At 50.9% G+C, this 10,274-nt stretch overlaps 1 protein-coding gene across 2 annotated transcripts in view; it reads left to right on the top strand.

The window, feature by feature from the left end:
• MEGF11 (multiple EGF like domains 11) overlaps positions 1–10,274 on the top strand; it is a 310,492-nt gene that overhangs the window by 123,119 nt on the left and 177,099 nt on the right. For both annotated transcript variants that reach the window (XM_029952659.1, XM_029952658.1), the window contains exon 5: positions 10,149–10,241. In XM_029952659.1, coding sequence (XP_029808519.1) covers positions 10,149–10,241 — 93 coding nt within the window. The remainder of the gene's footprint in view (positions 1–10,148; positions 10,242–10,274) is intronic.

Below are 10,274 nucleotides of genomic sequence, written 5' to 3'. Positions count from 1 at the left end.
CATTTTAAAGATGAGAGAACTGAGGTCCAGAGAAAGTAGAGTAACTTGCCTGAAGTCACAACTAGGAACTGGCAGACTAGGACTTGAATCCAGACATCCTGGCTCCCAAGTCCATTTTCTGCTTTCCTCTGGGTCTTGGCCCCTCTGGGAATTTGAGTGTGGTCCCTCTGTGCATAGCTCCCTGAGGAGACACCCCAGCTCCTAAGGCCAGAGGAGCTCTGTGAGGGACAGGGGTCAAGAGCAGGCAGGAGGAAAGTTCACTGCCTGGGAGCCCTCTGGGCAGGGCAAGGCCTGGCCATTTCTGCCTGTTGGACTCATCTCTGTAATCCCTGCTCAGGGGGCCAGCACACAGCAGGTGTGGGTGGGTATACGCATGAAGGTGGAGAGGGTGCTCAGGGCCAGGCACCAGGTAGCCCACCCCCACCCAAGTTCACACGTCTCCACAGAAGGACGACCAACAGTTCTCTAGGAGAGAAAGGGCCTGGCAGCCCGTCCAGGCCTCCTCTCCTTCCAGGCTTCTCTCCCCTGAAATTAAAGTTATAACCACCAGTGAGCTGACCCTGGATCTTGGGTCCTCGTTGCCTACCCCCCAGTGCCCACACTTCCAGTGCTCCCAGTGCTACCTTCTCCTCCCTGCCTCAGTGAATAAGAAAGCCTCTTCAGGTCTAATTCAGGCCCTTCTATCATTTTTTGAGCTGGGAATGAACCTAAGAATGCTCTGGGGCTGTGGCCTCCCAGCTCCCCTGGCCAGCCCTGGGAAGAGGAATATTAATAACAGCAGCATAAAAACAAGAAACAACCAGCAATAATAATAATTAATCTCTGGTTCTAGGTGCTTTGCATGAATTAGCGCATTTATTTATTTTTTTTTTAAGTTTATTTTGAGAGAGCGAGACTGTGATTACAAGTCAGGGAGGAGCAGAGAGGAGGAGAGAGAATCCCAAGCAGCCTCTGCACTATCAGCACAGAGCCCCACAAGGGGCTCGCTCAATCTCACAACCATGAGATCATGACCTGAGCTGAAATAAAGAGGTGGATGCTCAACTGACTGAGCCGGCCAGGTGCCCCTTAACTCATTTATTCTTTGCAGCAACTGTCTAAGTCCATAGTCATTTTATAGGTGGGGAAACTGAGGACAAGCTGTGTTGCTCAAGGACATGCAGCTGATAAGTGGTGGAACAGGGATCTAGGCTGTTAGGTAATATTAGATTGCCAAAGAACAAAACTCAGCCAAGACACCACCAAATTAAGATGAGTGGCCATGGGCCAGCTTGGCAGATTGGGTTGGGGCAGCAAACCCCTCATTACCTGTTTGAGTCCTATGGGAGCCTTGCTAGTGCCCTCTGCCCCCCACCAATGGTAGGTAGAGGGGCCAGCAGGCCTATAGACTCCAGACAAGAAGAGCTCTTGGCTCCCAGTATCAGCCCTGCAGGTGAAATGCTTTTTCTTTTTCTTTTTTAATTGACTGTTTATATCTTGGAGCCAGATGTGACCACAGCAACTCAAAGCCGACTCTAGATGTGCTTAGAGGAAGGACCAGCTGTTTTGACTCTTCCTGGCCATGCAGGGGACTCGGAGCTGGTAGCTTTAAAGGAATGATTAATTGTTTTGGAACTCCCTTTGGTGGACTCCTTGACTTAGGCACCTGTACCCTCCCCCCCATCCTCTGCCACATGACCTTGGGTGTGGCAGAATCACTCATGCTAAGTGTGTCACTTTGGAATTGGCACTTGGGCCCACTTGGATGTAGGTCATTTTATTTCCAAGCAGAATCAAACGACAGCCTGATCTGTGGCTTCTGCCAAGAATGTTAATGGAGGACGGATCAATGTGCCTGGGGGCACCAGGGACACTGGGTTTAGGGGAAGTTCCAGAAGCCATAAGCTGCAGAATTCTGGGAGGCTCCCACCTCTTTCCTTGGCTCCCTAGCCCTCTTTTGTCCTAGCTGGGTTTCAGCCTAGTTGGCCAGGGAACATGGAAGTTGTCTTTATTTATCTTGACCTTTTCATGTAAGTAATTTTTATGGTTCCATTAACTAGTAAGACCATTTGAAAACCACCAGGCAAAATATATTACCACGAACGCCTCAGGGACTTATGGGTCGTCTTGGGTGGAATGCTAATAGGAGAAAGAATTGATTCAGAGGGCTCACCATGAGCGAGGGATCACAGACTGGGCACGTTGGCCAGGGAAGGGCCAGCATTGTCTTGGCAGTTTGTTTACAGAAGAGACCCCACGTCTGCCTAGATCCCTTTGCTTGATGCCAAGACGCCTGTGCTGGGTCCTGGCTATTTATACGGGCTCATCCCCTGCCCCAGGACTGATGTTCTCACCGTTATCTGGATCTCAGAATGCATGTGTCCCTGTGAAAGCTCTGTGCCCGCGTGTGTGGAATGGAGCCTTGTCAAGCTTGGTATAAATCAAAGTAAGCCAAAAGCCAATCACCGGTGTGGTGGAGCCCTAGACTCCCAAAGCTGGAAGGAATACTTGAATCCTGTCCTTCTGCCCTTGCATTTCACAGAGAAACTGAGATCCAAAGGAGAAAGCAGACTAAATCAGTGATGGATCTGGGGTTGGAGCTTACTTTTCTCACCTGTGGTCCAGGTGGTAGTGAGGCAGGTGAGTAGGAGCAGTCTGTTAGCATCATGCAGATATGGGCTCAAACCTTGGACTGGCCACTGAATCAGTGAGGGTCTGGCCAGAAACAGATGGCATGTTCGCTGAGGAGAGTTTTAGAAAACGATTATAGGTATTCCCCACTTATCAAAAGTTCGTGTTGCACCATTTTGCTTTTTCAGAAGACTTTGACGATACTCCCTGTTTTTGAGAACACAAAGAAGTCCACAGGGGATTTTTACTACTAAGTGAAATGTAAAAGGTCAAAGTGGAAACAGTGCCCCTGGTTTGCTCAGCATCAAGTGGTCAAAGCGAGCATGCACCCTGAGCTGCAAGTGTGGCGCCCCCAGACTCCTTCCCTAGGAACTATATTTAGCATCCCAGCATTAAGCCTGCATAGCTTTGAATTGTGTGGGAGCATCTGCATTGTATCTCAGTTTAATTTTGTGCTTCTGTTAGCAAGATGTGTCACAAGTATCTGAAAAACCTGAGAGGTTATTTGGGGGGGGGCAAACTTTTTTCATATAAATTAATGGTAATTGTTTTTTTGCTTTATGCTGTTTTGGCTTACAGAAGGTTTCATAGAAATGCTTCACTTCCAGGTGGGAGGAGAGACCTGTATTTATAAGGGCATGGGGAGGAATAAGGAAACCAATAAGAAATGGTAGAGCATTTAGGGCTAGCAACCAAGGAGAGCCACTCCATGCTTGGGCTGGAAGAACCCCATCCCCGAACCCATCCAGACCTTGAGCTGTAGAGGAAAGGTCCATGACTACTGCCAACTCATTGCCCTCCCTTCTCCTGCTGGTATTTCCCATTGGCCAAACCCATCGAGTAGGCAAGGAAGCCCATGCAGTCCATGGAGGTCTGCTTCTCGGGGCACAGAAGGGCAGAGAGTGATCTGGAGGGGCAGATGGATAACATGTATTCTTGGGGGGTAAAAATTGGTTCTTTGTCTATTTACACTGAAAGCACAAATGTACTGTATATCTGTGTATGTATTGCATGTATATCTGTGGTATGAAAATCATATCAGGGAGCATGATTAAGGGAAAAAAAATGTCTAAAATGATTCCTGGAGGGGTAGCAGTTGATCATGAAAACAAGGTTGAGAAGTACCCATCTCACTGTAGCTATGGGAATTGGCACAAATTATTTAGCCTTTCCTGTGGTCTAGATTCCCAGCTATAAATGGAGTAGTAATTATACCTGGATGGAAGGGAGCAATGGAAATTTAGTGTCTGGCAGAGAGAAAGGACTCCTCACTTGGCTGTTTCTCACTGACCACACTTACTAGTGTCTACCTGAGCAAGACCATCAGTGGCAACATGAGGGGTCACTAAATCATCCATAGTCCTTGTCCCCAGCCCCAGGAGGAGAGAAAAGACTGCAATAGTGTGCTCGCTGAGCATTTGTGGCTGCTGAAGGTTATGCTTCCCAGCTTGACCGGCTCTTGTTCCTTTGAGCGGACCCAGAGTACTACTGCTTTAAAAAGGAGGCGTGGCATCATTGGTTGTTTCTTAAGCACATTTTGGGCTTTGTTTCAGCATGTGATCATATCTGGGAGTGAGTAAATGAAGGGGTGAGAATAGAAGGGGAGAAGGGACCTTTAAAGTCCCACAGTCTGGTTGCTCACCAGATCAGGAACCTTCTAGAGCAGAAGGGCCCCTTCCCCTCATAAAGTACCGGAGAGTAAGTATTTCAGGTTTTGCTGACCATTCATCTCTGTGGCAATGGCTCCACTCTGTCCCTGTAGCAGAAAATCGGCCATGATCATATGTGTGTGAATGGGCATGGCTGTGTTCCAACAGACCTTTATTCATAGAAGTAGGTAGCCAGTGGGGTTTAGCTCAAGTGCCAGTTGTCTCCCTACCCCTCCCTTCTGTAGGGTCCTCTGTGCTCTACTCTAGTGTTCCCAGCGATAGGTTGCTCCCTACCTATAACAAAAGCCCTTTGAACTGCTGAACCCATTCACGTGTTAGAAAGTCTTGCCTCGGGTTAGGCTGAAATCTGCCCCCTTGTCACATGGGCCCCTGGATCCCTGTGCAGTCTAGGACAGAAGGGCTCCCACTTCTCTTTAGCAGCATTTCAGCCAGCCCAGTGGGTTGTGACGTGCCCAGTACTTTCTTCTCCAGGCTAGATAGCACTGCACACGTCCCTCCAACAAGTGCCAACCTTCACAGGACCTTCACAGTTCACATGTCCACACCCTCTACATCCTGATCCTTTTCTCCTGACTTGTTAATGTCCCTTCCTCAGAAAGGACAGGTGCTCAGAAGAGTCCCCACCAGCCACACATAAAGTATCTGTAAAGTATGGCCCAGTGGGAGGTCTGGGGATGTTTAAGACTCTGGATTTAATCTCAAGTAGCTCACAGTCTAGTTGGGAAGACCAAATGAACCCAAGCTAAGAGGGAAGTGGCAAGAGGCCAAGTGTACTATGTACTACCAACTGCCTTACTGCCCCCCACCCCATACACACATACAGTGTGCCACGGAATTCAGAGGAAGAAGAGGTTTCTGTAGGCGGGCCAGTCAGGGGGAACCTTGCATGGATAGGGGAGTTCTGGTGGGAAACCTTCCATAGATGTGCACACTGGGTGTCTGAAGCCTTCCTAGCTTCTTCATAGAGCTAGGTGATGGAGGTTATGCCTGGCCTTGGTGACCCCAGTGAGCCCAGTGCAAGTGTTGTGAGCTTCCAGCCTCTGCAAGGTGACATGGTGGATCCAGAACGGCCCTAGAAGCATTGAAGGCTGTCAGCAGTAGAAGGAACTTTAGGGTGATGTGTTGCAATGCGCTTGCTTTACCGAACAGAGAGAGGAAGTCACCTGCCTCGAGTCATGGCAGGAATACAGAGCCTGAACTCACACTCTGGTCTCCTGCTTCCTAATCCAGTGCCATTTCCAGGGGAATGGAGGACAGAAAACAGGCTCCCTGTGATGTTAAGAGTAAAATTTTACCAGGCCATAGAAAGAAGATGGGGTTTGGGGGCCAGGAAGTGGGACCAGGGTAGTGGCAGTGATCCAGGCATTTTCTGGAGGGTGTGGGCAAGATGATAGCTCGTGGTGATTCATGGGACTTTATAGACCTCATCTGATCTTGTCTTGATTTATAAGTAAGGCTGCAGGGCCCAGAGAGGAAAGTGAAATATCATTGAGATAGATGCGGATAGTCGTAAGCCCGATCTCCTCACTCTTGGAGCTGGGCTTATCCTGTATCCCCACACCACCGGGGCTCAAGACCCCCAGTTACCCTCGTCCCCTATGGCCAGAAACAGAGCCAAGGGGACAGGGCCTAGAGACTTGGTGACTTCTCTGTGACAAGCTCTGCAGTTCAGGGGTGCTCTCCTAGGTCAGGTGGCTTTCTCCTTGGGACCCATAAACACTGAGCCATCTGCTTTTTCTCAGGCAGCACGAGAGCTTAAAAAGGCTGAGTAGGAAGTGGCCTCTGTCCCCCCAAGGGTCAGAGATTCACAAAGGAGAGGCAGGTGCTGATATTGCTTTCTACCTAGAGGTGGACTGGGATGGCTTATGACAGGCTGAGAGCACGTGTTGAAAGTCCCAAGGCCTGGCACTTAGTAGGTGCTCAGAAAATGGTAATGGACAGGAAGCAGGGACATGTGGTAGCAGCTGTCTGCTGTGTTAGACATCACATGCAGACCACATGTTGGATACATGCATGTGTGCGTGTGTGGGAAATCATATGGGCAGCTCACGCTCATTGAGTACTTTCTGTGTGCCAGGCACTGGCCTTAGCATCTTCCTTGTATTTCATTCCATCTTTGCCAACCACCCATGAGTTAGGTACTTTTATTGTCCCCATTTTACAGATGAAGAAACTGAGGCATGGAAGGTTAGATAATGTGCTTATTGTCCTGTGTTGTAATCGACAGGGAATTTAAGCTTAAGGTCTTCACATTATCTACCACCCTGGCCTCTCCACCAGGGGTAGAGATAAGGTTACTGTCCAGCACATCATCTTCGTTCAGGGATTGTCAGCAGATTCCCTACAGCCCTCCCCATGTGTCTCAGTGAAGGGTGAGCGTGAGGGAGACAGCTTGTGTGTGGAGGCCCCGGCCTCGGTCCAAGGACACCTTACTAAATAACAATAGCAAGATTCCTACAGTACTTACTATACCCCAGGCACCACTCTGGGTGCTTTGTCAACTTCTATAATCCTCATGCACAGCCTGAGGCCCATCCTGTCACTGTCCCCCACTGAACAGATGGGGACTGACACAGAGATGGTATTAACTTGCCCGAGGTCTAGAGCTACTAAGTGGCATCCCTGGGTCCAGACCAGGCTTTCTGGTGCAGTCTTTGCTCTTAACCACTGTGCTGTGCTGCTTCTCCCTAAAAATGCCCCCAGTTCCCAGATGTTAGAAGCAGAACTGAGGCAGGACGGTAGGTGGTAGGAAGCTGAGAGAGCAGAGGTTCAAGTTACTCAGTGGGGCAGGGGGAGGGCCAGTGGCGGTGATCCCAACAGCAGGGGAGGGATGCAGCAATGGGAAAAGGGGCTCAACAAAGTGCCCCGGTTTTTAGAGTTACAGGGACCAGAGAAGAGGGAGGCCAGCGTGGCAGAAGCCTAACTCATCCCCTCCTAGGGGCTAGACAGAGGCTGGCATGAGAGGCTGGGGTCACAAAGAACTTAGGGCACCTGTATACTCTAAGAGTGGCTGGTGTGTAAACCCCAGGCCTCTGTAGAGGGGCTGCCCACTGCTGGGCCACAGTGGCATCGAGGGCAGGAGTCAGGTACCCCTGCCCCAGGGAGGCACATGTGTCTCCCCTCCATTCTCAGGAACCTCGCCTCCCAGCACCCACATCCTAGCCCCTCCCCGCCGGGCACCTAAGCACACAGTGGCCCAATTGCCAAATATGGCTGTCTGAGCCTCGGATATTTGCTATCAATGTTTCATGCTTCAAGCAACACCGTGTAAACGACACCTATGAAATATGAATGGATTGAGGTTTTGACAAGCAAACAGCCCAGGCATAATACCAGAGCAGTGAGAAGGGGCAGGGGATAACGAGGTCTGGAGGGAACATAGGGACACCACCCACACTGGGAGTCAGGCCCCGGGTTTGTGGGAGTGGCTCTTCTCCACACATAAGGTCATTGGGAGCCAATGCTGGATATAGGGCTAGGAGGAGGTGCTCGACAGATTTTCCTAGGGTTCCCTGAGGTTTTGGGGCTAGGCCAAGAGAAAACGTCATGTGGAGCTTGACCAAGGCCCTGAACTTGCAACTAGGGGTGCAGGAGGTAGGCCTGTGCTCAGGTCTCCAGAGGGAGAAGGCAAAGGTTAAAAGGGCACTTAGTCCTTCCTCCCTCTTCCCTTCAGCTGTCGAGTCCCTGCCCAGCACCCCTTGCAGGGAGCACAGTGTGTTGGAAGGAGCTTCTCTGGACTCTGCCTTCAGCTCTCATCCTCCTTGGGGTCTACCACAGCACCCTGTGCTGTCCCTCTGGGCTAGCTCCCCCAGCCCCTGAGCTATTTGGGCAGAAGGAGACATCCAGCTGGTTGAGAGGTGAAGGTTGGTGGTCTTGGGCACCTCTTTCCTCCCTTTTACCTTCAGCAGGCTCATCCCTGAGTCCTTCCTTCCTGGTCAAGGGACCACACGCTATCCACGAGTTCACAAACATTCGGGCCTCGGTTCCTCCATGTCTAAAATGAAGGGGTTGGACATGATTTTCTCAGAGGTCTCTTCCAGCCCTGATACTTGGGAGGTTCGTTGTTCACTCTGCCCTCCTGCCTCCCGGGATCAAGGTTGTTGCTCTGTGCAGTCAGAAATCAACTGGAGGTGTCTTGAGCTAATCTGACAAGCTGACGGGAGGGTGTGCAAGAAGGCGGAGGGGCCCAGCAGTGGACCATGCTGGGGCTCAGCCTCTGGGGGAGAAGCCGTAGCTGAGGGGAGGGCTGGGAGCTGGCAGGCTGGGTGCTGGCCTCTGAGGGGGAGCCTGGGCATGGACCTGTGGTGTCCAGTGTGTGCTGGGCACATTGATCCATTTGAGTTTAGAAAGGCCAGTGGAGCAGGGATGGCTAGGGCAGAAGGAGTGGCCAATGAAGTCTTGCTAGCAGCTGGGTGAACTGCTCGCTGTGGCTCTAAGTGGAGCCAGTCTCTGGGGCCAGGGGCCAGCCCAGTTCCCCAGTGAGAACTGAGTTAACTGGTGGGCCCTGGCCATTCTCCAGAGCTCCAAGTGAGAGCATGTGGACATCTTCACAGACCAGAACCCTCCCTGAAAGCCACCTGTGCAGACGAGAAGGACTTGGGCAGCAGGGCCAGACACACCACAACCAGGCTTGATGAGGACAGGCTGACTGCAGACCACTGACCCGTGAGGCATCTGAAATGACTCTGCCTAGGGCTTAGGCAAAGCCAAGGCAACAGCTTGAGGGTCAGCATCTGTGTTTGGGAGGGGCCAGAGGGACCACCCACCAACCCTAAAATGGATTTTGTTGTCTAACCTGGCAGTGGATGTGGCAGTAGAGTGGGTATTTGTAGGTCAGTGGTTGCTCCTCAGAACTCACCATTGGGGCCCACCTGCTCCTCAGCCCAGGCTGGGTCCAGGCAGAGAGAAGGTCTCTCTCTTTGCTTGTCAGAAAAAAGCATTTCATCTAGATCCTGTCTAAGAAATTGACCGGGTCGATGGTAACTGCTGATTTCCAGAGTTTACAAAATTGGCCTGGGTGGCAAACGGGGGTTTTCTGTAATCCTTCACTGATGGATTAGATGGTGGGGCAGATCTCTCAGGAGCAAAGGACGACCTTGAGAAAATGTGGATGTCAAGGGAAGAGAGAAATAATCCCCCTTCCTCAAACTGCTGCCAATAAGCCTTCTCGGCACTGGAGGAAGTTGATGGAAAGTTTGCTGCCACTGCTGCTGCCTCCTGGCTCAGGAGGCTGTAGCATTCAACTGCATGATAAGAAATTGCCAGACACTTTCTAATTACAATTATCATCATCGTAGATGTCTCTCTTAATTACTTTCTTATAATTAGCTGTTGCTTTTTCCTTAGCATTTGTGTACTTTGCAGATTTGCTGACATTTGAGAGCCCCAAAATAGGGACATTTGGGGAGGAGAGCAGAAAGGGAGGGAACCTGATACATTTCAGGCAACTTGAAACATTTCAGGACCCTTGTAGGAAGAAACTGGGGAAAGTGAAAGATGGACGTGACCAGTCACTTCCCGAGCTTATGGGAAAGAGAGTAGGAGTGTGGATTTAGCGCTGGGGTTTGTGGAGGGTCTCCAGCTGTTAAGTCTTGGGCAAAATGTTCTTGAAAAGCTAAAGGTTCCATTTCTCGGGCTGGGGTTTCCTTTTAGGAAACGAGGCTGGGATGAAGCACACTCCTGTTGGATCCATTTCAGAGTTAATTAAATGACTCAGGTCAGGAGTAGCATGATTTTCCCCAAAGCCAGTGATGCATTCTGAGCATCCCTGGGCCCCTGGGGATCATTACAAAGTGGTTTATGCTCTCTGACCAGATGGTTGGTTTTCACCGTTCCTGTTCTTCCTCTGTCTCTCCCCGCCCCCTGCAGCCCTGTGTACGGAGGAGTGTGTGCATGGCCGCTGCGTTTCCCCGGACACCTGCCACTGTGAGCCTGGCTGGGGAGGGCCCGACTGTTCCAGTGGTGAGTCTGGGGCCTTGGGGGCCAGGAGGGGCC

The sequence above is a fragment of the Suricata suricatta genome, chromosome 9, assembly GCF_006229205.1.
Source record: "Suricata suricatta isolate VVHF042 chromosome 9, meerkat_22Aug2017_6uvM2_HiC, whole genome shotgun sequence".
Taxonomy (NCBI): domain Eukaryota; kingdom Metazoa; phylum Chordata; class Mammalia; order Carnivora; family Herpestidae; genus Suricata; species Suricata suricatta.
This window is presented reverse-complemented; position numbering and strand designations above follow the sequence as displayed.